The 26965-nt window shown below is 42.5% G+C and overlaps 1 protein-coding gene across 1 annotated transcript in view; it reads left to right on the forward strand.

Annotated features, from left to right (window-relative positions):
* DROSHA (drosha ribonuclease III) overlaps positions 1–26965 on the forward strand; it is a 105584-nt gene that overhangs the window by 66778 nt on the left and 11841 nt on the right. Inside the window, exons 22-27 of the mRNA XM_054017550.1 lie at positions 2682–2784; positions 14708–14778; positions 16463–16507; positions 19790–19947; positions 20883–20988; positions 25257–25398. Coding sequence (XP_053873525.1) covers positions 2682–2784; positions 14708–14778; positions 16463–16507; positions 19790–19947; positions 20883–20988; positions 25257–25398 — 625 coding nt within the window. The remainder of the gene's footprint in view (positions 1–2681; positions 2785–14707; positions 14779–16462; positions 16508–19789; positions 19948–20882; positions 20989–25256; positions 25399–26965) is intronic.

Consider the following 26965-nt stretch of genomic DNA (forward strand, 5'->3'; position numbering starts at 1 on the left):
AAGAAACACCGTCCCTCCTGCAACAACAACAATATAGCAGGCCAAAGACTTACTAAGATTACACCACCCAAAATTTATATTCTAAATATATTGCCTATGATTTCAAAATTCCCTTTTTAGTCTTCTTTCTCCATAGCCAATAATTTAAAAATGTATTATCCAGTCCAGAATTATTGTCAAAGATTGTGCATTTAACTTCCTGTCCTTGTTCTCTTCATTTCCTATCAGGAATGGAGGGGCAAGGAATGAACCCAGGAATTTTCTTCCAAAGGGCTTCTTTAAGTACACAGTGAGCAAGACAGTACAGATTACAGAAAAGCCTTTCAATCAAAGCTCCATTCAAAAATATATTGTTAAAGTACCACTTTAAAATGCTTTATCATTTAAAATCCTGTGTGAAACTGGTGCATGTGTTCTTAAAAATATCCGTGTTCTAAATATGTTATCACATATATGGCCTCTTTTGAGAAAGTTGCTTATGTATCTTACAGCATGTTTTATAATGTAAATATATTTTATTTATTAAATATAAATTTACCTGATTTTCTGGGGGATGCTTTGTTTCCATCATCCCTTCTCTCCCCCCTCTCCCTCCGCCCCTTTGTTTAAATATCCCTCTACAACATCACACTGCTTCAATTTTCTTCAGTTCAAAGAAGATAAGTAAGATCTCTGGTAAATGTTGGTCTGTAATTATCTGGAAGGGTCATGGTTGAATAATACGAGGTGGACTCTTCTGTATTGTGGCTTGCCCTAGCCCTCTGTGGGTTTCTCTGAGGATCCAATATGTGGGAATATTTCTTCTGGCTGAGCTGGCCCATCTTCTCTTATAGTCTGTATCTACACAGATACACATCATCTGGGTTTTCCTTTTAGGAGTCTCCTTCCACCATTGCTGTAGCTGAAAGTGTTTTGTTTTTTTTTTGATTTGCCACAGATAGGTTTGCTTTGCTTGGCTGTTGGTTTTTCCCGTAGGCCAGCTACCTTTCTCAAAGTCCCTATTTTATTCTAGGTATTGGTGCATCCAAATTATGTGTTTTGGGATTCAAACTGCCAATTTCTATTGTGCTCATATTATTTTATAATCCAGTTTTAGAAAAGATATCGGCAACCTACCTTGATCAAATCTGAAATTATTAATTTATTCAAAAAAGTAATAAGCTGGAAAATCTGGAGTTGACACTAAAAGCAGAAAATAACCTCTAAGAAGCTTAAATTCAATGTAAACCACAACATTTTATTTTGATGTTGATTCTTCAGAGTAGCTTGCCTCAGTGTACAAAGTGCAGTGTAATATAAGTGATATCTTTTTTGTTGTATGGCAAATAGGTTTTATCTATTGAAAATTCAACACTGTTTTTTAAATTGAAATTCATTTCAGACCATAGATCTCTAAACTGTTTCAGTTTTCCAGCCTCACCTATTAAATGCACTCTAGGGGGGGACAGTTGAAAATTAATGAGAAATTGGTCTGTGGAATCTTACACCAGTTTAGGGAAAACCTATTCTAATACACATTTTGCAAAATGCACAAATCTCTGATCTTCAAAAATTCCTTTAATGGCTTTGTGTCAAAAAGATAACTATGTAAAAGGAAACCTAATAATTCTTATGGGCATTTCCATATCAGAATGATCATATATCACATAATACATGTGACACAGTACCTGTATCTATAGGCAAGCAGTCCTATAGATTAGCAAACAGACTGATGTGAATAGTGCACATTTGGGGGGGGGCGGGGAGAAAGCCATGTGGCCCTGTGAATTAATTGTTCCTCAGACAAGAGGCATTTGCTACTGCCACATGTTGCTGCGGTAGGCCTGCTTCAGGCAGGAGATGGATTTTTATTGGATTCTGGCCACCGAGGTTACTTCTCTCTAACTTTATTGCTCTTCTCTTTGGTGAAATCTTTCTCCCCATTTTTAATTCCCCTACTTCTTCAGGGAAAGACATTATGATATTATACTACTGTGGCATCATTCATCCATGAGACAGGATTAGGTTCATTCTTACCTCTTTTCCCCCACCAAACTCATCCACAGAGGTCAGTACTACCATTGCTCCCTATGGCTTTCCTTCCGCCCTTGGTTTTACTATTTTTCTTCACCCTGGATAGTTATGTCAGGAGTTCAATATCAAACTCTAAGGGTACGTCTATACCCAGCCGCTAGTTCGGCGGCTGGCAATCGAACTTCTGGGTTCGACTTATCGCGTCTTGTCTGGACGCGATAAGTCGAACCCGGAAGTGCTCGCCGTCGACTGCGGTACTCCAGCTCGGCGAGAGGAGTACCGCGGAGTCGACGGGGGAGCCTGCCTGCCGCGTGTGGACCGAGGTAAGTTCGAACTAAGGTACTTTTAAATTCAGCTACGTTATTCACGTAGCTGAAGTTGCGTACCTTAGTTCGATTTGGGGGTTTAGTGTAGACCAAGCCTAATTGTTTACATAGTAAGCTACAATAGAGTAGTCTAATTTTATATTTGAGGACTAATTATGCACCACTGTTAGCTGGAGGACTGCTTTTCAATTTTCTCAAAGCGAGTTGTTCCACAATAACATATATGAACTAATAAGGCCCCGAAATGCTGTACGGATTGACAACCTGAATGCTTGTATTTTTATAGTACAAATGGTCAACAGTTTCGACTGTCCTTTTCACATATTGTTTTGGTATTTGTAGAAGTTGGAACTGGATCGGTTTATGCTTTATGCTCATGGACCTGACCTTTGTAGGGAATCGGATCTACGTCATGCGATGGCCAACTGTTTTGAAGCTTTAATAGGTAAAGTATGTGCACTCTGTATGTATGTATGTGTGCATGTTACATATATTGTCCATAATATTATTTTGTATGCAGTAGAACTATGAAAAACATTGGTTTGTAACCTTCTTAATGAAATATTGACGTTTTTTGACTTACATATATAGTCCTGGAGCCTTACAACTCCACCTCTTCTTAGAAGGGACCAGGGCACAGGCAGTCTTGCCTAGCGGTCGCAGCTGGGCAGAGGTCTGCACACCAGGGACAGTAGTCACTTATAAGGAGTTGGAGGAAATGCAAGAGCTGGATCGTAAGGAAGAGTGAGACCGGGGTCCGAGACTGGAGATCAGAGGGAGTAGCAGGTTGGACTCAGGAGGCAAGAGTCAGGGTCAGAGACAGGCTGGAGTCAGAAACTGGAGATCAAGGAAAGTCTGGCACTGCAGCAGGCTGAAGTCTGTGTGATTGCCCTGGCAACCTCTGGGATTAAATAGGGCAGTTGTCCAGTCAGAGGGTCGTCACTCTGTCTCTTGGGCAGTACTTCTTGTGGTGCCTACTCTCCACAGTGCTCCCTTGCTGTGCCTTAGCATGGCCTCCCAGCAGCTGTCCCAAGCTCTGCAGACCCAGGTTCTGTCCTCAGATCCTTTAACCTATGCATGATACACACTTCAGTACTGAATACCATATGAATTCCACTGAGTAACATTGGCTTCTGTAAAGAGACAGGCAGGTGGAAGTTCAGGGCTTCAAAATGAAGTTGCATGTACCTACAATCTGTGGAGTCTCTCACAATGAAGTAAAAATGTTCATAGAATAATTTAACTGTAAAAGGAACAAGGAACAGACTCTCTGTTGCTTTTTACAGATCCAGACTAACACAGCTATCCCTCTGATACTGTAAAAGGAAGTTTACTATAACTGCACTTTTGCTTCCTCCCCTATTCTCCAGTGAGCATGTCTCTCTAGACTGTTCCTAATCCTGAGTATTTACCTGTGCTGACTGCTATCCAGATTTTGCAGACAATTTGAACCAAGTCATACACATTTTCCCTTGCCTGCTAATTTGCGAGACATGGATAAACCAGCACAGAGATCTGCCAAGACAATTTTAGGGTTTTGTTGGTTGGTTGGTTTTTTGTTTTTTTTTTCTTCAAAGACAAACCTTGAGAATTTGGTCAGGCCAGTATAGGAAGGTATAGCATGCTACCAGAGCTCTTCCAACTGAAAGAGGGACCAGCATCAAATCAGCTGGAGGGCACTAAAATCTTGTTTGAGGCTGACTGCACTGGGTAACAAGTATCAGTGAGGAGAGAGAACACCAGTGTTGTCGGCTGTTATCAACTAAAGCACAGAAAACAAGTTGGCAGGCAAATGAAAATTGGTGTTCCCAAGTTATAGGCAAGTTTTACTGTTTTTTTGTTTGTTTTTTAAATAAATCATCTTTATTTCTGGACAGAACAAACACAATATTAATATAAATACATTTTTGTATATATATAGGATTGTGTGTGTGTGCGTATATGTATATATATATATATACACACATACATACAATGGTAGAGCCAGCGCGGCAGGGGGTGCTTGCTCAAAAATTTTTTACTGATTGTGAGTGCATATCGCGCACCCTATCAAATAAAATTCAACAGTTCAGATTTATACACTACAATCAAAAATTCAAATGTATGAAGTACAATAATAAAGTTTAATTTATCTATAAAAGGTGGTAACTGGACAAAAGACATGGAAAACATAAAAATAAAATGAACAAGCAGTGAAGTCAAATAAAATTTATTGATGAACTCCACAGTAATCATTTCATACAGTAATTGGGGACATCACGGAAATGGGTTATGCTACCCACAGTGCTGTGTTGCTAAGATTTGAGAGGGAGTTGTCATATTATGAGATTAGTATCCATGTCCCTTTTGGTCTCACCAAAGGAATTTACCCAAATTAGACTTTAATCTGGCAGTTATTTTTGTATCTGCTAGTATAAATTAATGCTTTATGGGAAGCAACTTTACTTAAGTCCCTTTGCAGGACTTGCACAGTAGGTGTGGGATTTGGATCCTTTTTATGCAGTAATAACCTTATTTCCACAAGACAGACTGTAGACGGGTATTAAAAAATAAACTAAACTAAAAACAGTATCTGCCCCCATGTCCCCACACACACTTTCTTGTGGCTGTTGGATAACACTGTATTTAAGAGACTCTTACATTGATTTCCAGTCAGAAGCCATACTAATACTATTTTGATGAAAATCCATGGTGGTTGTTTGGCCAACAGAATCCTCCCTTCACTCTTCAATTTAATCTTGCTGGCACTGACTATCGTGTTTTGTAGGTGTTCTCAATGTACCAATTGTTGTCTTCCTGGTATCATAACCCAGTGGTCTGGAAAGTGGGGTGCGCTTCGGCAGTTCGGGTGGGAGTCCAAGCGGCTTTTTTTTTTTTTTTATGCTTTGGCAAAAATGGTAGAGCCAGCATGGCAGGGGGTGCGTGCTCAAAAATTTTTTACTGATAGGGTGCACGATCAAAAAAGTTTAGCAGGTCAGTGTTGGCAATGATCCCAGTAAAGGAAGCTCTTATATGAAATAGAATAAAACAAAGCAAGTAAACACTTTGAAGCTCTGTCTATGTTAGAAAAATGTACCCTGGTATAACTACGAGTGTAGTTATGCTGGCTCAACCTGTAATATACACATGCTTCATAGGTGTAAATGTAATGACATCCTGCAGGGGTCATATGCAGGGACTGAACCTGCATCTTCTGGATCTAAAAGCATGAGTCTTTACTGTTTGATCTAAAAGGATACCAGGTGGCTCAGGAGGCATAGCAGACACGTCAGCCTTTTTATTGGTCTAGCAGCTGGGGAGGCGGGGAAAGAGCCACAATTGGCTAACATGGGTTACAGAAAGCAAGCTTGACATTGGTGCAGTTTACTCCAGTAGATTAAGGCTTGATTTATACAGTTTTTGTACCAGTTGAACTATTTTGGTTAAAGGAATGATTTTGTTTTTTCTAAAATAGCTATATTACTACTACCCTTATCGTTTTACCCATATAAAGGAGTGTTATATTGGTATAATTTATTTCCCTTCCTGTATGGGAGAAGCTATACCAGTGTTAAAGCAATTTTATACTGATATAACCGCATCCACACTTGAAGGGTTGTACTGTTTTGACCATATTGGTATGGTTAAAGTGGTATAGCTTTCTAGCATAAACAGTCACCAGGTACAAGCCCTACTCTATATCAGTGCAGCATGTCTCCCTAAGGGGTTTTCCCTGGTGTAACCACATTGAGTTAGTTACACCAGTGCAAATGTAGGGATTTGACAAATTTAGGTATCGGTGTAGTTACACATGCAAATATCCCTGGTGCATGCAGGACCTAAGTTCTGGAGGAGCAAGAGATTTATGCTGAACTGTGTCAAGTTAAACTAAATTTCAACTGTTTTTGGAATGGGGGGGAAAATGTATTGGCTGTTGTTTCAGCCCTGTCAGTTCAGCTTTTTATGCATTACACGGGCTCCTATGCATTTCTTCCTGCCTTGAAAGATAGCTTGCTTAGATGGTAACCGCTATATGGGTTCTGCCTTGGGCCATATTGCATTTCATTTGATCAAGTTGTTCTTTTAACTCTGCTTTGCTTTTCATGAGTGCTTTGATCTTTAATTTAAAAATAAAAAAGAAACAGAAGAATGAGTACTGGACTTGTATCTTGTGCTTAGTTCACACATTTCAGCCCACTAGGAGATTATTATTGTTGTTGTTGATTGCTAAGAAAGCAGACCTACTCTTTGGTCACTAGTGCAGCAAGCTGGACATGCAGTAAGTTTTTGTTAGACCCATATCTAAAAATTGGGATGCTGTGGGGAGGAAGTTAAAATAATATATATTAGGGCCTGGCTGGGGCTCCTCCCTTAAAGAAATTTAAAATACCAAGTACATTTTACAAAATTTTAAAACAAAAAAATGATAGCCAAAATATAAACAGCAGTCTGGTATCTACTTGAAATTTTATACTAGCATAATTTGCCTCTGGCCACCTGTTCTACAAACACTACAAATCATTGTTCTAAAGACTAGTGACCCTTTAGAGCATCAGTATTTAAAAAACTGAAAAGTAAGGGAAAATATCTGCTCCCCATATGTTGGAATATTGACTCCCTGGTTCCACCTTCTCCCCACAACCAGCTCTCTTAAGTCCCTTTCTCCTACACAGGTGTGTCTTCTATGACTGGTTTTAGGATTTCAAAGGCTTCCTTGTAAAGAGGCATGGAACAAAGTGTCAGTAGTTTAAAAATGAAAAATGCTGCACAAACATATATAAAAATGTGTAACCAGCTGGCATCAATATTGCAAAATCCACAGAAAAAGGCCACTTAGAAGCTAGTGGAGATTGCTGTTTATCTATTTACATATTGTGTGTGTATATATTTATATGTATTATATTTATTGTAGGCGAGGCCTTAAGATTACCCAACACTTCCCATTATAAGACCTTGTTTTCAGTTGTTTATAAACGGTACCAAATTAACTGTTTGGGCTGACATTTTCCATGCTGGATGTCTGCCTCAGGCTGATTTTGGGGGGGAAATTTCATCCAAAACTGTTAGGCTGGTTCTGAGAACAGTGCTTAGGAAAATACATTATTTTGCCCATATTAAAAAAATGTGCTGACCTTTTCTTTGAACAGCTCTAGTTCCTCCATACTTCGGAAAAGGGACTAAAAATTTCCTAGGGGTTCCTTTTGTGTCAGGGATATGCCTTTGTGATCGCTGTGATGCTGGTTGACCATGTCATGCTAGAGTGTATTTGGGTCAGTTCACTTGTATAGATCAAAATAATGGTTAGATATATAAGTGTGTACTCAGATGTTTAAACTTAATGAAAACTAGTGGACTGTTACCAGTATTGTTTTCACTCATCTATTCCTGTCATCATGTAATAGCAAACATTTACATGGTAAATACTTGTGTAACTATCAAAGAAATCTTGTGAAATGCTAATGAAGGACCTAAGGACTTTAACAGAAAATAATTTCACGGCAAGTGGCCATTATCTGTATGGTCGGAGGTCAAAAGTCCAAGTGCCTTCCTCACTCAAAGGAAAAGCCTATGTGGGGAAAGACATTGTCAGCTTGCTTTCTGTGTGAGGGAGCTATAAATATGGATTCAAGAAATGATCCATCATCTCTGGACTGTTTGGATTCTAATAGGGCAGTATATCTGAATGAGAAGACAGAGATCCCCAGAGTTATTCTGGGTAGCCCTGAAGGACTTTTGGGAAACTGGCAGTTTATTACATCACTGCCACCATTTGGAGTTATAAACTGTGATTTACCTGTTGTTATATTTTACCTGCTTTAACCTCTCAATAACTCTTTTTTTTTCTTAGCTAATAAACCATTAGTTAGTTTACTATAGAATTGGCTGCCAGCATTGTCTTTGGTGTAAGATCTAGAGTACCAACTGATCTGGGGTGAATGACGGGTTTCAACCTAATGTGCTGTGATTTTAGGTTTAAATAACCTTTTATCACAAAGTTTGTCTGGGTGGCAAGATAGACTGGAGAGTCTAAGGGGTTTGTCTATGACTCCATGGTAAGACTGGTATAGTGATCCAGGAATTCACATTTGTTGCTGGCTTTATGAAATCTAATTATAGAACACACCACCAGTTTGGGCTGTCTGCTCTTGTTTTCTGACATTCTACTCTGAGATAGGCACTCTCAGTTGTGAGTCACTCCAGACAGCATGACAGTTCCTGTGGGAAATTGGCCCATATTTGACCAGGTTATAAGACTTTGAAAAAAATCACAGTTCACACATGCTCAGTAGAGACGTCTTTCATTTTAGCAGCTAAAAACTCCAAAGATTCCGCTTTTATTGAGCATATGCAAGCCTCTCACAGCTCCTAGTGCTGACTGGACTGTGCATGCACCATCACCCCAGAGCAACTGAGCATGCTCCATCCCCTTACAGCTCATATGCATGACCAGACTGCATGTATGTCATCCTCACAGAGCACTTGAGCATGGTCCCCACAGCCCTGGAGCAAAGCTGGGCCTTCCCTGTAATGGCTCTTCTCAGTGGCTGTGATCTGGGGTGGGGCTGGGCACTGAAACTGAGAGCAGGGAGTCTGTTTGTGAATTATATTGCTCCTGGTTGTATCTTGGCGGTGGTCTTTGTCAGATGTTGGCGGTATGTGAGGCTATGATCCAGAATCACACTAAGATATTTTAGGAAATCTTTGTGCCTGAGTTTAGTGTTCTAGAAGGTAACATTCAAGTTGGTTGCTCAGGTGGAAAAGGACAGAGTTGTTTTTCCAAGGGTTTGGTCTGAGTCGCCATAACCTATAGCCCTCCTCCAGCTTTTTCACATCTGGGAGGATGCATTCCGCATGGGTGGAAGTGCTCGCTTGGATGCAATCACAAGGTCATCCACATATCCAAAGTTCCGTGGCTGGGTGTGACATAACAGGGTACAAGCCAGACCAATGAGTAACTGTGTCACCTCTGCCTTGTAGCCTTGTTGCTACCTGGACTGCTCACAAATAACCTCCACCATGTCAGTCACTCCCAACTATGTCTGTGCGTGCTGCAGCCAGCCAGCCATACCTTAAAGATTACCACAGGGTGACCCCAACACACGCCTAGTCTTCCATTTCCCCCCCCCATCCCCTCCCAGAAATGTATGTCCTGTACTGCCCAGCCCTCTCCTAGATACTACAAATATAGTAAGTCCATTATTCCTTTAAGGGAATAACATGCACACAACTTATTAGCCCCAGTGGAGTTACCCAGACACTTTAACTTGAATGTACTGGATTAAATAAAACAATAAAAAAAAAAAGTTTTATTAACCACAAAGAGAGATTTTAAGTGAATACAAGTAATGAGGCATCAAAGTCAGAAATGGTTACAAGAAAATAAAGATAAAACGTTTACTGGTGCCTAACTTAATCTACATTAGATTCAAAGAAAAGTTTTCTCACCACGTGCTTCCAGCAGTCTTACTGACCAAACTGTTTAGGTAAGGGCCCCTCCCCCATTGTGCAGCAGCTGCTTCCTTTGTCTTTTCAAGTGCAGTGAATACAATGGGCAGAGGGAGAGAGAGAGAGTGGTGTCTTGCGGTGTCTGCCCCTTCTTTTTATAGTCCTGTCTCCTCTTTGAGAAGCATTTCCAGCTCAGAGCAAGGCAACAGGCAGTCGGTGTGGAAGGGAACTCCATGCTGTTTTTTTGCTAAGATGTGGATTTTTTAGCTCCTGCCCCCTGTCCTGCCAAAGAATGGCCATTTAGCAGGCAATGGTCCATCAGCCTTGTTTACACCTGGCTGAGACGTCAGCTTGCCCTTTGTCTCTTAGGAACTGGTTTGGCTACTGCCCAGACTTGTCTGGAAAATCTATTTTTAGTCATTCTCTCAGCTTATGTTTATAACGTCTCATATAACGCTACTACATGCACTTTGCCCTGATATTACTGATCAGCAAATTATGAGATTTTAAATGATACCTCACAAGGCATATCCTATACAAACATTATTACAATAGTGTGTACAGTGTGAACACGGGTATATTCTGTCACACTGTGTCGAAGGCATTTCGCTGATATAAATATTAAAGAGTGATAGTGCCAAGACGTATCCTTTAGGGAGGCATTTCTCAAACTGGGGTCCCAGGGGGTCCATGGGCCACACTGATCAACCCCTCCCTCCTCCCAGCGCCTCCTGCATGGAAAAGTCCAGAGGTGCAGCTGGGCTAAGGCAGGCTTCCTACCTGCCCTGGCCCCACACCACTCCCGGAAGTGTCCAGCATGTCCCTGGGAGGGTGCATGGGGGTCTCCGTGCACTGCCCACGCCCCAAGCACTGACTCCACAGCTCCCATTGGCCAGGAACTGCAGCCAATGGGAGCTTCAGGGGCAGAGCCTGCGGGCAGGGGCAGCGTGCGGATACCCTCCGACCCCCCGCCTAGGAACCGCTGCCAGAGGGATGTACAGGTCACTTTTGGGGGCTGCCCGAGGTAAGTGCCAGGCCAGAGCCGGCATCCCTCCCGTGCCCCAGCCCAGAGCCCACACCCAAACTCCCTCCCGGAGCCCACACCCCGCTCCCCTTTCTGCCCCAAAACTCCCTGCCTGACCTAGCCTGGTAAAAGTTAGTGATGGTGGGGGAGAGCCAGCGACGGAGGGGATATGGAGTGAGCAGGGGCGGGGTCTCGGAGAAGGGGCGGGGCAGAGGCAGGGCCTCCGTGAAGGGAGTAGGGCAAGGGCTGAGGTGGCTTAAGCTTCCCCGGCATTGAAGCACGATCCCAGCGCTGACTTGTCTGCCCTGAATATGATATTGGACTATGACCTATGAACTAAATTCTAAAAGAACTCTGTGCAACTTCTAAGCTCACCATCTCTATATATCTGAACCTCAAGAATTGAACTCATGTCTGTATGTATATTGATCTTTTAACCATCTCTTTTCTTTTTTAATAAATTTTAGTTTAGTTAATATAAAATTGGTTATAAGCATGTATTTGGGTAAGATCTGGAATATTCAATAACCTGGGGGGTAATGTGTCTGATCCTTTGGGATTGCTAGAACCTTTTCTTTTATATGATGATATGAGATTTTCAGAAATCTTCATCATATTTGACTTAGGTACTTGGATGGAGGCCTGAGGCTGGGTTACTTTAAGGGAACTGTGTTGTTTGGACTTCTGAATAACCAGTGAGGCAATAAAGAAGCTCTTTTGTGCAGGCTTGGTAAATATTAAATATTAAAATATCCACAAGCTTTGGGGATTGACTGCCCCATTTGTTGCAGTTCACCCTAATTGGGTAACCACAGCTGGCTCCCACTGGGACACTGGTTATAATGTTATTAATGTTGGCAAAAATGTATAAGGAAAAGCTTTTCTGTGTAACTTTGGCTGTGTACTATACCCTATGCTAAGGGTGGGCAAACGTTTTGGCCGAGGGCCACATCGAGGTTGCGCAATTGTATGGAGGGCCGGTTAGGGAAGGCTGTGCCTCCCCAAACAGCCTGGCCCCCTCCCCCTATCTGCCCCCTCCCACTTCCCACCTCGACTGCCCCCCTCAAAACCTCCAACCCATCCAGCCCCCCCTGCTCCTTATCCCCTAACCACCCCCTATCCACACCCCCGCCCCCTGACAGCCCCCCCCGGGACTCCCACCCCCTATCCAACCGCCCTCTGCTCCTCGTCCCCAACCACCCCCTCCCCGAACCCCCCCGTCCCTAATTGCCACCTGGGATCCCACCCCCTTATCCAACCTCCCCTTCTCCCTGTCCCCTCAGTGCCCTCCCGCCCCCTATCCACATCTCTGCCTCCTGACAGGACTCCCACTCCCAATCCTCCCTGTTCCCCATCCCCTGACCGTCCCCCCACCCCCCAAACCTCCACCTCATCCAACTGCCACCTCCTCCCTGGCTGCCCCCCAGGATCCCCTGCTCCCTTACTCAACCCCCCCCGCTCCCCGCCCCCTTACCAGCAGCAGGAGCTCGCAGCTGCGACATCCGGTCAGAGCCAGCTGCGCTCCGCACGCTGCCCAGCAGGAGCGGCGGGCCAGAGTGTGGCCCATGCGGCAGCGTGACTGCTGGGGAGGGGACAGGGACTAGGCTCCCCGGCCGGGAGCTCAGGGGACGCGCAGGACGGTCCCGCGGGCCAGATATTGTCCGTGGGCCGTAGTTTGCCCACGTCTGCCCTATACCCATCCCCTATGTTGAGTCTGATCAACTCAGCTTAGCTTTGCTGTACACCAAATAAAGGAACCTAGGTGATGAAACTAGAGTCAAACTGAGTTCTTGGGGCAGCGAGTAGAAGAGGTCTCAGAGGAACATCAGCACCAACTACCTGACTTCACCATGTTACGTAAGATATGGATCACAGCCAACCACATCAGAACCTCACTCGGTAATGAAGCTACCTACTAAACAGATGGAAAGTGAAGGACAGCCTGATATGTGAATATGGAGAAGGCATCCAAACCCTGGAACGTCTAGTGAACCACTGCCCTCTAAGATCATTCTCCGGGGGCACAGCCTGGATTCATTCAATGTCGTTGGAAGCCATAGAGTGGATGACAGTCCTGGACATCCACCTTTAATGTTGCTTTGCAGATTGTCATATGTGATGGGGCACTCACCTCTGGTCAATGCCTCCTGCCAGCTGGGTGTAATCCTGCACTTTTTCTCTGCTCCTGGCACCCCATCAGCTGCTGACCTCACTAGACAGGACTTCTGTGGCTCAGCCCTCCAGCCAAGCCACACATGATGCACAAATGAAACCCTTCTGGGGTAACAAAGGTCCAACAAGGATTATTGCTGTGCCTTTGTTAGTATTTACAGCCCTGTCTCTGGTTTCAGTTGTGAGCCCCTTCTGGGCTAACTTTAAGTCCTTCCTTGGCCTGTTATAGAGCAGCATCCCTAGGACTTTTCCCCTGGAGACTCTTTGTCTTCACCAGTTCTCATTGCCCCACCTCTTCAGCCAGGTCATCACTCAAGTTCAGTCCCCTTGCAGACAGGGAACCAAGAGTTTATTATATAGTCTGTCTGGCCATACCAGGATCTTCAGCCCATTCTAGCTCTTTACTTCGGCTTCTAAACATGCCTTATCCTCTTCTCGGGGCTTAGGACACTTGGCCAGTGGTTGGTGCGGGGACCTGGGCCCATCCACTACTCCAGGTCCCAGCCAGATACCCTATGGACAGCAATCTCACACTGCTCCTTTTTAACTCCTTCAGTTAGCTGCTACTGTTTTTCTTGGGCATTTTCCCACTAGATCTCTTTCCTTTCACCCATTACTTTCGGGTTACAGTTCTCACGTCTACTCTCTCCTTGCAGAAAGCAAAATGCAGCCAGAACTCAACATCTGGTTATCTCTCAGACCTGTAGCCAAAGCAGAGCACCCTTTTTTGCTGCTCAGGTCACAGCCAGGAACTGACCTGCTAAGCCCCTGCAGCTCCTTTTAACTAACCCACCTGGTCTCTGATTGGCTGTGTCTTATGAGGCCTCTCTAGGAAGGCCTGGAGGACCCATGTTTGCTGTTTTTTCTCCAGGGGCAGGGTGTAGCAGGGCCATGGGTCTCAACAGGAGGCCTTGAAGAGACAGGTACACTTGTTACTCCATACAGTATAAGAGAGATTCCCCCAGGCTCCCAAATCAAAAGGTTTGTTTCCATCTAAAACCACTAAAGGACCCAAAATATATCAGTTAAACTTCATTCCTATATAAAATTGCTACAGGGTCCTAGCAATACCAGTGTTCAGAACTATAATATAAGCAATTTAAAAGAACAGCAGTATTCAACACACTATTAAACCTATCTCCAAATAAAAAACATACCCCTACACTGATGCCAGTTTGGGGAAAACAAATATTAATTTGGGGGGGAGGGGTATTGATTGGTTTGGAATGTTGAGAGCAGTTCTGGCCAAGATTCACGCAGGATATGGGAATGCCAAAGGGACCAAATAAATTCCCTGGATGCTGTAAGTTATTTCTTGGTTATAAATGTCCACATATCAAGTGTATGAGAGAATTGTAAGCAGTTGGTTACTTGAAAACACCTATAAAAACGGGATTACTTCTAGCCTAATGCTATTAAAGTTCATTGTTCTGGCATATCACTTTGTATCATTGATGTAACTTGTTAGGATTCTAAGAATTTTTTTCTCCTTGTGTTTTACACTGTTGATTTGATACTCTCTACATTTTGCAGAAAAATTCATTTTGCATTTTAATTACAAAGGGGGAGAGAGAGAAACTTGTGGTATCCACAACAGCTGTTACCAAAATTGCTGTTTCCTTTTTCTTTGGCGGGGGGGGGGGGGGGGAGCAGGGAAGGAGGAAGGGGGGGATTTGTAGTCTCTATTTTGTACTTTTCTGAATACTAGTGCATTTTTACCCTATTGTATATTGTTCCTTCCATATAGGCGCTGTTTATCTGGAGGGAAGCCTAGAGGAAGCCAAACACTTATTTGGACGTTTGCTCTTTAATGACATGGTATTTGTTTTCCTATTGGCTGAGTTACTTTTAAAAAACCGTTTTATTCATTTACATGTTAATTTTGTCAGTTTAATTAAAACCACCATTTTCTTTATATTTGGCGGTTGGGGTAGAATATACTACATCTGGTTTTTTTTAGTTCAAAGGTAATGAAAACAGCATTTTATAATACTGAGCTATACTGGTCCTGTTGGAAACAGAGTAACATTAATTTGATTCCGTTGGCTCATTGGCTTACATGAAGAAGAGCAAATAGTGCATGAATCTCATAGAACTCCATGTCAGCAGTTATTACAAATGGTAGAAGTCTGTGTTATGGATTTAAAGGTTCCAACTTAGCTGCTGATTTTTGTGGGGGTCAATATAGTTCTAAATGATAGAATTTCAGGGCGGGGGGGTTAATTGGGAAATTACTTTTTAAAAACTATATTAAAAGTACATTGTTTGAAATTCAGAGGGAGTCCTTAATTCTGGCATTTCCTAACTTTTGAGTGCTTGACCTTGCAACTTTAACATTCTTTTAATCTATGGTTTGTTTGTTTTTATGTAAAGAGTAAATAAAATAGGGAATATATGATTATGTAAAATAAAGATTTTAACAGCATAAGTACGAGATGGTCTTTTTATCCATGAGTGGTGCAGAGCTCATGCAACTCATAGGAAATGAATTCTGATAAAACTTTTAAACCACATCATACCATCATGTATTCAGTATATGCCATGTATGTAACACAAACATTGTTTTAGAGGCATTAAAATGTATTGGGACTATTTTTTGTAGCCCTCCAAGTGTTAAAGCTAGGTGTTTCAATCACCATCAGTCCAACTACACAGTTAAAGTCTGTTCCAAATTAGCTATGTAGAAGGCCAGTGAGGATTGATATTTGCTGATTTTTTTTTCATTTATATGTTTTTAAGATGTTTTATTCAGCACCATGGATGTGTGCACATTACTAGCCTATGTAACCACACATTCTCATTACCCCCTACCCTCTTCTTCCTGCTCATTGGCACACAGACCTGTGCCTTTTGTACAACGGGCTTGTAAGCCTTTTGGAGTAGGGACTGGGCATCTTACTAAGTACTTTTTGAATGTGTATTTGGATGACAGGGCATTTAGGGCGCTAGTGCATATAAATTATAGTTATACTACTGAAGAGACCACTAACACAATGGCCAGGGAATTAATTAAATGATATTTTTCTTCTTTAAAGTCTCAGAGTCTGTGGAACAACAAATAATGTTTATGAGACAAGTATTTTGTGGCATATTGTATCTCAGTAGTTATATGCTTTTGAGTGTTGTAATGAATGAAACCTACATGACCTACAGTTTTAGTCTTGGCTTTTGGTCAGTTTTAAACTTGCTGCGGAGCAGGTGGTGGGAAATAAAGTTCAATCATTAGCTTCAACAAATATTTTTTTCTTTTGTTTTTTAAACTGTTTTTATTTGGTTCAAGGATTTTCTGCCTCTGCGACACGAGCTCATTGGGAGAACTACCAACAGTTTGAGTAGTGAATACCCTATTTTAAAAATGAGATTGCTGGCACTATTGAATTTGCAATAAGCAGTGTCAGCATCTGAAACAGTTCAGTATTTCAAGTAATGCCATCTTATTTAGTACTGTGGAATTTGTTAAATGACTCCCTTGAGCACTAAAGGCATCTCTCAATGTTTGCAGGACCTTCAGGAAGTATGGCTTAATTACCCACTACACCCACTCCAAGTAAGTGTGCCCTTGTCTATCATAAATTTCATAGCTCTTCTATTTCTAAGGCCTGGTCCCCACTAAGTCCCCACTTCGGACTAAGGTACGCAAATTCAGCTACGTTAATAACGTAGCTGAATTCGAAGTACCTTAGTCTGAACTTACCGCGGTCCAGACGCGGCAGGAAGGCTCCCCCCGTCGATGCCGCGTACTCCTCTCGGCGAGCTGGAGTACTGGCGCCGACTGCGAGCACTTCCGGGATCGATCCGGGATCGATTTATCGCGTCTTAACCAGACGCGATAAATCGATCCCAGAACATCGATTGCGTGCCGCCGGACCCTCCGGTAAGTGAAGACAAGGCCTAAGGATGCTTTTCAGTGGCATTCAGCTGTGGTGATATCTTGAAATATTTACTATCAATATTAGTATAGTAGCCATATTTTCTTTTGTGAATTTTTGTAAATAACAAGCTTCCTGCCTCATGGCTTGTGTTTAATATATGTGTGGATTTGTAGTGTAACTTTAGCAACTTCATGGCCAAGATGGAGTCTGCTCTGCAGGCAGCTCTGGCCAAGAGAAGGCGCGTGCAGGAACACAGCAGGGAAAGTTCCTCCCACCCCAGGAACACCTGTTCCAAACCCCCAGAGTGAACACACACACACACACGCACCAGAAAAGTACAATGGATATAAGAAAGGGAAATATTTATTTACGGGATGAGAGGAGAAAAACAACAAGGGGAAATATAGGGGGAGAGGTAAAACAGGGTTGCATTCAAACCAAGGCCCCACAGGCCCAATGGTAGCACAGTCTGAAAAGGCAGACACTGAGCAACATGTCTGCACACAGAGTTCAGGAGGCCTGAGCAAAGTTCCAGTCTAGTGGTGAGTCTTCGGCGCCAGTGAACTTTCCCCAACAGACCTCTCTGGTGCCCTCTTCTGCCGCTCTCTGCAAAGCCACACAGAGTGACCACCTCCCCACTTAACTAGCTAGCAGCCTCCCTCCTTATTCCCAGTGCAGAGTCACAAGCCCCAGTACTCACAGCCCCATGCAGCTCGGGGCAGCAGTGATACTGGGTCCAGCTCCAGCCTATCCTTCTTGGGCGATTCCTCCCTGGCACAATGCTCCTGTCCTGGGGTATTCCCGATCGGCCGCCCTGTCCTTCCCAGGCTGCAGGCAGGTTCTCTGCTTCTTCACTTTTGGAGAGCCTGCTTACTGCAGCCCTTCTCTCTCTCTTCCACTCCAGAGCCTCACCTGGAGTTTCCCTCCTTTCTCTCACTGCTCCCCCTCCCCCCTTAGGAAAAAAGATTTAAAGGTGCCATGCTCTCTAAACCCCAAGGGGTTACACTAGCAAGATAAAGCTAGTGAGAAGTAACTTTGTCTTCCTCCTGTTTATCTATTGTACCTAGAAACCGGGTACAAAAACAGTCTATGCATATTTTATTGACCTCAGCATTTAGATCCTAACTTAATCATGGGAGGTCAAGGGGTTTGAATCAAAATGCTTAAAAAATATTGCTAATTTTTTTTCTCTAATATAGCATGGTTATTTTTTAACAGTGATTCCAGTAAGTTTAATATTACATGGACACTTAAAGTGTTGGCAAGTCTGAAATTTAATCAGTCTCTTTTCTCATCTATTTAGAAAGTCAATGAGTGGTTAAAATGGGGGGAGGGATAGCTCAATGAGTGGTTAAGATACTAGTCGAGAATGTGGGAGCCTTAAGTTCAAGTCCGTGGTCTGCCACAGACTTCCTGTGTACCGTTGGCAAGTCACTGAAGTTCCCTGTGCCTCAGTTCTCCATCTGTAAAATGGGAATAATAGAACAGTTCTATCTCAAAGAGGTGTGGTGATGATAAATATATTAAAGATAGTCAGTTACTCAGATACTATGGTGATGGGAGCCATACAAGTACTATAGTTACCAAGTACTATAGTATAACATTGTTGTGGTTCAGGGCAACTGTATCTGTGGTCCACCAAGGGCATCCGCTCTAGGCTCCCGACTCTTCAGCCATCACCTCTCTTGGTAGAGACCTGAGTCTCTTTCCCTACTGACCAGGGTTTTTCCAGGCTGTACAATTCCCTGCCTGCAGTAGATATTCCCAACAAGTCACACAGCGCTTTGCTTTCTCACCGGAGGCTATGAACAGCATAATGGTCTGCAGTTCTAAGTCAACTCTTCATAAGCAAGCATATTCATTCTTAAGATGAAAGCATTACAGAGAAAACATTAAAAACAATAAAAGAACCTACCTGCTTGTTAAAAAGCTTTCCAAAGATCACTTCAGCTCCAAACTTGGTCTCTGGTAGGTGTCAGTCCTTCAACTCCCACAACTGAGTTTTCCCCATGGTTCCAGCCTTCCACAGTGGCGGTGCAAGCTCCTGAGAGAAGCTCTCCTCCTTCTGTTTTTTTGTTTTGGGTTTGTTTGTTTGTTTGTTTTAACCTCTCCCTCTAGTCAGGGGTGGCTCTAGGTTTTTTGCCACCCCAAGCACAACAGGCAGGCTGCTTTTGGCAGAATGCCTGTGGGAGGTCCCCAGTCCCGCAGATTCGGCGGCATGCCTATGGGAGGTCCGCCGGTCCCGCGGATTCGGCGTACCCGCCGCCGAATTGCCGCCGAATCCGCAGGACTGGTGGACCTCCGCAAGCAAGCCGCTGAAGGCTGCCTGACTGCCGCCATCGCAGGGACCGGCAGGGCGCCCCCCGCGGCTTGTTGCCCCAGGCACACGCTTGGAGCGCTGGTGCCTGGAGCCGCCGCTGCCTCTAGTGATCTGTGCTTCTACATGGGTACAACTTGCATTGGAGCTAGTGCCACCCATTTATTCACCACAGGTTATCACTAGTTATTTCTCTTTTCTGCTCCCACTCATTTGGGCTGAAGATTTCATTTCCTCTTTGGCCCAGACACCTCCTACATCCCCACTTGGTGTTGATTCTCTCTGCTCTTGGGCAGAATCGGCCTGAAGAATACCATTGTAAATATTATTAGAAATTACCTGAACATTGTCCTTTTAAATTTTGTATTTTAAAGCTTTGTCATTTCTTTTTGTTTTTAAGGAAAGGAAGGAGGGAGTAGTAGGGTTTGTTTGTTTGTTTGTTTTTGTTTGCTTTTTGGTCTGCTTCTCGATTATCCAAGTGTCAGTCCAAGTGTGAGGTGGATGTTTGTGTGTATACTTTCTGTTTTCTGTTTTCCCTCACAAACGGCCAACGGTTTTCAAAAGATTTGCTATTCTCAGATCTTTTTTCTTTGAAATGTATAGTGGCCTTCTATCATTAATTTGCATTTGTTATTTACAGCTGCAAGAATCCAACACTGATCGGCAACTTATCGAGACTTCCCCAGTCCTCCAGAAACTTACAGAGTTTGAGGAAGCAATTGGAGTCATTTTTACTCATGTTCGGCTTCTGGCACGGGCCTTCACTTTGAGAACTGTGGGATTTAACCACCTGACTCTGTGAGTATAAAGCAGAATCCTATGCTTAACTATGCTAATCTTACTGCTGATTTCCTTAATGGTCCATATTTATAATAAGAAACAACTATGTATGTTTAATGAAAGTCATGATCTAATAGTGCAACCTGAGGTCATCAGAGAGCCTGGAATTGCTGCAACAGAGCATGACATTTTGCAGCATGTTAGCTGCCCCATTTTAACAGCACCTTGTAACAGTATGGATTGGATTACCAGAGGAAGCATTCGTGAGAGAGATGATCATTTGAGGGGTTCATAAATGGCAAGAGGAAAGTCACAGTTCAAAGTGCTATATCAGTTCTTTATCCCTGATGCAATAATGCAATATGTTCACATGGACTTGATGTGGAAAAAGGAAACCCATGCTTTTGGGAGCGAGGACTGTCTTTTAGTTCTGGGTTTGTACAGGCGCTAGCACAGTGAGGTATGGTCCATGTCTGATGTAGGTGCATCCACAATATAAATAATAGAGTAATACCAGGTGACCCCAATCCTGAACCTAAAATAGATTTAGGCCCTGATCCTTTAAGTGGTCGTGTATGGGGAGACTGATCCATTGAAATCAATAGGCACAGCAGTTTATCTGCATGCAAAAAATTGCATTATTAGGACCTTGTTCCTGATAAATTTAGCACCAACCTGTAACCCCCTTCCCCCCCCCCCCCCCCCAGTTAGTCCCACATCTCTGGTCTAGTAATTTTGTTTAATGGTAACTACCGCATTTGCTTTCTCCAGAAAGTCAACATACAGCAATAAAGAATTGTTTTAATCACATCTAGTTAACACGAGAAAATTGTGTTAAATGTGTTTAAAAATGAACTACACTTGCTTTTAAATTACTATATTTTTTAATTTGCATGTTTTTTTCCCCCCGGACTGCTTATTGATCTTGCCACATTGATGTTTTCATTTTTCAGAGGCCACAATCAGAGGATGGAATTCCTGGGTGACTCCATAATGCAATTGGTAGCCACTGAGTACTTATTCATACATTTCCCTGATCATCACGAAGGGCACTTAACGGTGAGAATGCCATCAGTCATGCGGTCCGAGAGAGCAAATGTGGGACAGAAACAAAAATTATAAGGGAAGCTAGTTAGTGACTTATTCTGTATTTGATTAATAACAGAAACTTCAGGCCCCCTGTTCTGAATAAATCTTTGTTAATTCAAATATGTGAATCCTGCAATGGACAGGAAATCGATTTATGAAGCCAGTGCAATAATATTTCTTCCCTCTGTAAAATGGATCAATAGTGGTTGTTATCACACTGATGACCACTGAGACCCAGGTAGTGCTTGTTTAACACAAGTGTTTGAAAGGGTGTTTGTTAGACAGAGATCTCACATGAGTTTTTATTCATGTCTACTAGACTATTGAGTCAACTTTTTTTCCATTTTCTATGGTTGTCACTTTGAGTTGATGTTGATTTCCTCCCAGACATTACAATTTATTTTACCTGGTCAGTCCATTAGTCTCATTAGTTCTATTATTGATTCCAATAGTTTACCAGCATATCCTGCGTAGAAACCCAGGTTTTGGGCCTTTGAGCATCTTACAGCATTCTAAGTGCACTTTGGTAGGCAATGTTTCAATAGATAGCCTTGCAGATTGGTAGAGTACTTGAATGTAGATGGTTATTTATGGCCTGATTATTTGTGGAGAAGAGAATTATACTGCAGAATTTTCTCAGACTCTCAAGGATTAATTGGAATACAAAATAAAAAAAGAACACTGCAAATTATTGGGACTGTCAAGTCTAAAATTTCCTGTTTAACTAGAGGATTGGTTAGAGATTTCAGAGATGTTCAGATGAATTTTCTCAGGCTTTAATGGAAGGGATGAAGATGCTGAATCTTTAACAAAGATTTTTTTTTATATGTTTCTTAGGCATTTGAGTAACAGATGTTTACAGAAATAACCTCTCCCCCCAAAGTAAACAGTCTAAATAAAAATCATTTTTATTAATTTGTCAAGTTTCATGTAAAATATATGTCATCCATACATTCATCCAGGAAATTCAGATTTAATAAGGCCTGAGTTTCTAATGTAAAAAATATTAAACAGAAAAAATAGCTTTTCAGGCCAGTTTTAGTCATCAAAAAGAATTTTTTAAAAAGGTGTGGGGAAGGGCACAAACACCATTTTTTTTCCTTTGCAGGTCACCTTTAAAAATGTAGGCACTGGTGCAAATATAGTGTGATCAATCTCTCAAGAACTGTTTGACAGGAAGGGTATAGAACAGTGGTTCTCAACCTATTGACCATTGTGGGCTGCATATGCAGCTCTCTGTGTGTTATGTGGGCCACATCCACATAATATACATACTGCCTCATGGCCCTGAGGCTATCACATGGGCCACAGCTGTGTGCAGATTGGGCCGCAAGCGGCCCGCAGGCTGCGGGTTGAAAACCGCTGGCATGGAGTGTTACTGTATAATTAATGGCTGTAAATCATCAGGACAATGAGCAGCATAGCTTAGTGTTGTTTAATTTAGTCATAAGTGACTTGGAAAGTGGAACTAGTTACATGTTGTCCAAGTTTGTAGATGAAGATACAAAGCTAGGACATGAATAATTGAGATAATTGTCTTTTCATCGATTTAAATTTGAATGAGATTTGAGAGGTAATTGGAGTGGTGGTGAGTAACTTGGAGAGAAACAGGGAACATTGGGCTATCTATCTATATTTGTCTGTCTATCCTCATTTAGGAACAGATTTCCATTTAAAGTAATTATGGTGTATCAACATACTGCTATATCTGGAGTTTGTGCACAGCATTGGTCACGGAAGTCAAGGTAATGGTAAATGTTCAGATGAGGGCAGCAAAACTGATTCTCAGTGTGAAGTGGTTGTTTATGAAGAAGTTAGTCATATATATCTTGAGAGAAGAAATGTTATGAACAATTTCCAGATAGCTAATGGAGACAAGATATGTTCTACCAAGGATATAAATGTGTAACTGAAGTTTCAGAAAGAATGGTTTAAGCTGGAAATTAGGAAAGGTTTCTTGTCCACAACAGTTCTACCTGCCAGTACCTGTGTGTAATATGCTGGATGAATGCAGAAGTGTCAGACAAAGTTAACTATATATCTGGAATTAACTCCAGCTGAGTGTAGTTGCTGAAGTGTAGGAGACACCTTCCATAATGGAGTAGATTGGGTTCTCAGCCTGGAAGTCGCGATGGGTGGGGGTTTGGGGTGTTGCAATGACTCTGTTGTTCCCATATTACTAAAGTGTATCAGGGTCCTCATTAGATTCTGGCTACATGGGAGGTGGGGCCTTGTATGGAAAAGTATACTAGATGGACCACTGGTTCTTTTCATCTTCAAGATACATGTATTGTATATATTATTAGTATTTATTATTTGCATTGCCATAGCTCCTAGGCTCCCCATTCATGGACCAGGACTCCATTGTGCTAGGCACTGTACAAACACAGAATAAGATGATCCCTGCCCTAAAAAGCTTACAGTATTCTAGCAGGCAGCCATTTACATGTCGTGGCTGCTCAGCACTCTGGTCTCCTAGGTTTTGTGTTGTAGTTCGGTAAGATTTTGTTTTGTTTTGGGACTTGGGTGACTGTTGAAAGCGGATGATTAGGTGGAAAGGCATGGAGAGTTAGGAAGGGAGGGAGTAATATGCTGATCTTGCAGTCAGCCTAGTTGTGATCAAGTTGTGAGTGTCTGCTTCATACATCATTGCCAAAAAAAATCATGACCATACTGTTCTTTATTTATCTATTGTCAGAGATGAAATATCAAGTGCTGAGAATAAATCTTGATTTTCATGAGCTCAGTTGACACACTGGACCCAGGTAGCATAAAACTTTTGTCTACTAAGCTGAGCAAATGTGACATGGAACTCAAAAGGGGAGCAATGTGTGCATATGCAATCTCTCCACCCTGGGTGGCTTGGATTGTTTGTTTGTTTCTTTTTGTTTAAGAAAATGACTCTCTTTACACATAGACTTTAAGGTCAGAAGAGATCATTGTGATCATCTAGTCTGACCTCCTGCACATTGAAGGCCACAGAACCTCACCCACCCACCCCTGTAAAAACCCTAACCTTTGGCTGAGTTAATGAAGTCCTCCAAGAAAAAGGCTCAAGCTCTTTTTAATCACACTTTTCCATTTTGAAACTCCTTAACTTCAATAATCAGGAGATACTCAAGCTGAATGAAAACCCCAAACCACGTTTAAGATATCTGTAAAGCTTTTATGTAACCATGTTTTCTGCAGAACTCCATACTTACCATGTCTACATTACCACTATAACCAAACCAGGAGATTCAGTTAAAATACACTTGTCTCCTCAATTAATTACAAACCAGTGGCCATGTACTATAACAATCAGAGCCAGATCCCTCAGCTGACATAAATCAGCTTGGCTCCACTGACTTCAAAGCTATGCTTTATACCAACTGGATATCTGGCCAGGAATGTTCATCTCTTATCCTTCCTTTCCCTCGCACCCCCAATGTAATGGAATTATGAACCAGGTTTGCTAGTTGTGTAGTAGTAGTCTTCCTTGCTTTAACATAGAGAGCATCTTTGTTTTTAATCCTGGGTACAAATATTCTTACACTTTGGATGTACTATGTGTCTATGGATTTCAGGATATTGTGCTTGTTTGTCTATATTTCCTATGGTAAAACATGTTTAGATTTTGTTAGGATATATACTTCCAGCAAAATCCATACAAGAAATAGAGTGATGGGGAGAAGGCATTTGTTTTTAAAGAGGAGCACCACCATTTTTTTTTAATGTAATGCAGGATTATGGGAACTGCACCTTCTTTCTAAGCAGGAGGCTGTCTTAAAATCCTCCATCAGCATGATTGTGCACTTCTTCCTGCACTGCTATGTCATCTGGGCACCAGCAGCACAATAAAACTGACTAATGCACACAGTCCTAGTCAGTTTCATGCTGCTGCTCCTACCAGTGGTACTGGAGCACCGTACTTACCTATTTTTAGTTGTTTCTGGTAACACCCATGAAGCCAGCCCTGTAATATCTCGACTTCCAAGTAATCCTCTTCCTTACCGTCAGCTGGAATGGAACAAGAGAGACAGACAGTAGAAAGAAGGGACAATGAAACAAAAGTTGGATCAGAAACAAAAGGAGACTCTCCAGTGATAGGCTGGGTGTAAAAACACCAGCAGAAATCAGAATGTGCTGAGAAGAGAAATGCAGTAAATTCATGGGGAAAAGAACCTAACGAGCTTCTTTACTCTTATAGTTTAACATTACCTAATGTTAAAACTGGGTGGAACTCTTTGTGGTTTCAGTTGTTGCGAAGCTCATTGGTGAACAACAGGACACAGGCCAAAGTAGCAGAAGAGCTGGGTATGCAGGAATTTGCCATCACTAACGACAAGACCAAGAGACCCGTGGCTCTTCGGACTAAGACTTTGGCTGATCTCTTGGAGTGTGAGTGCCAATATGAATCTTAATCAGACTGTTAACAGAATACTTAAATACTTAATTACTTAATTAAATATTTAATACTTAAAAACTAAAAGCATGTGAAAAAATAGGGGAATCTTATTTGTGAATACCGGTACATTGAATAAGTATATTGAGACAGTATGGAGATAAAGGCCCTCATTCTACCAGGTATTTAAACAGCCCGTTTTCCCCCAGGACTTGTTTAATAATTCCATTTAAAAAGTAGTAGTATTTTAAAATATATGTTTTAACTCTGGTTTTTGGTTGGATGTTGCTATTTTCAGGTTGATACTTCTTCAAGTGATGGTCCTTACGTGTATTCCACACATGGGTACACATGCATGCTATGCACCCAACTCTAGAAATTCTTCAAAGCAGTGTCTCTTGGCCCGCACATGCACAGTAGCTCTCCTTGCTCCCGACCGAGGGTATAATAGGCAGTGCGAGTTGATGCATCTCCAGTTGTTTTTTACTGCTGTATGGCCTGAGTCAGAATTGTGTCCTCCTTCATGTCATTTCATTACCTATCAAGAAAACATTTGTAAATAGTTATATTTTTAGATTAGTAGTTAAGAAGTTTATAGTATAGTGTATTTCTCCCCGGTTCTGGAGCCAGGTTCCTCCCTGGCTCCAGAACTATGCCCAGAGTCCCAGGATTCAAGAATTGTCTCTCCTGCCCTTGATCCATCTCCATCAGTGAAGAATATTAACACTTCTTGTACTGTCTGGGTGAGGCGCATATCTCTGCAAAGTGCAATATCTGTTGCTCCTTCCCACCCAGAACTCAAGAAGCCCGGGAGCGTCACCTGCAGAAGCACCTGATAGAGAAGACTATGAGGCTCCTTTCCAATCTGGGCCAGGTAGACTCCCCCCTCCCCCCCCCCCCAAAAAAAAAAAAACATTGGCATTAACTGCCTAGCAGCACTTGTCCAAGCACGTGCTTTGGTGTGTAGCCTTCAACATGTAAGCCCAAGGATTCTTCTTCGAGGGTTCCCCATGAGAGTAAAGGGCACTGTCATTGATGCAAAAGTATATCCCTGTTGAGGACTGTCCATAAGAAATGAGCTTCCTCCCCAAACCAGTCCAGGTCATGTGAGACATCACAAATGAAACCTAATGAACTGGCTTCATGAAGACCCCCAGATCAGAGAGCAAGATGTATAAAAAGAAAGATCCGCCAGTTCCGTGGGTCATTTCAGTACCAATCTGCAAAGCTATGAGTGTGGTCCAGCCCCGTTGTTGGTAATGCTTCTTCCATCTAAAGACCATCCAGTTGCTGCAGATGCACTGGATCTATGGGAACTCCTCGGACACCAGGGCATACAGAGACTTGTATAACACCAGAGGAAATATGTCCTTACTTTGGGGGGAGGAGTCTACATCAGTGTCCCGGGAATCATTTCACCTCCAACCATCTGGCAGGACTACCCTGGTACCGATGGCACTGCCACTACCTGTTGAGCAGTTCTCTGATTCAGAGAAATCAGAGAAGATGGCCCCATTGGTATCTCCGTAGAGACAGTTGAGCCCAATAGGCAGTCGAGAGGTT

Source organism: Malaclemys terrapin, chromosome 2, assembly GCF_027887155.1.
Source record: "Malaclemys terrapin pileata isolate rMalTer1 chromosome 2, rMalTer1.hap1, whole genome shotgun sequence".
In the NCBI taxonomy this organism is placed as follows: domain Eukaryota; kingdom Metazoa; phylum Chordata; order Testudines; family Emydidae; genus Malaclemys; species Malaclemys terrapin.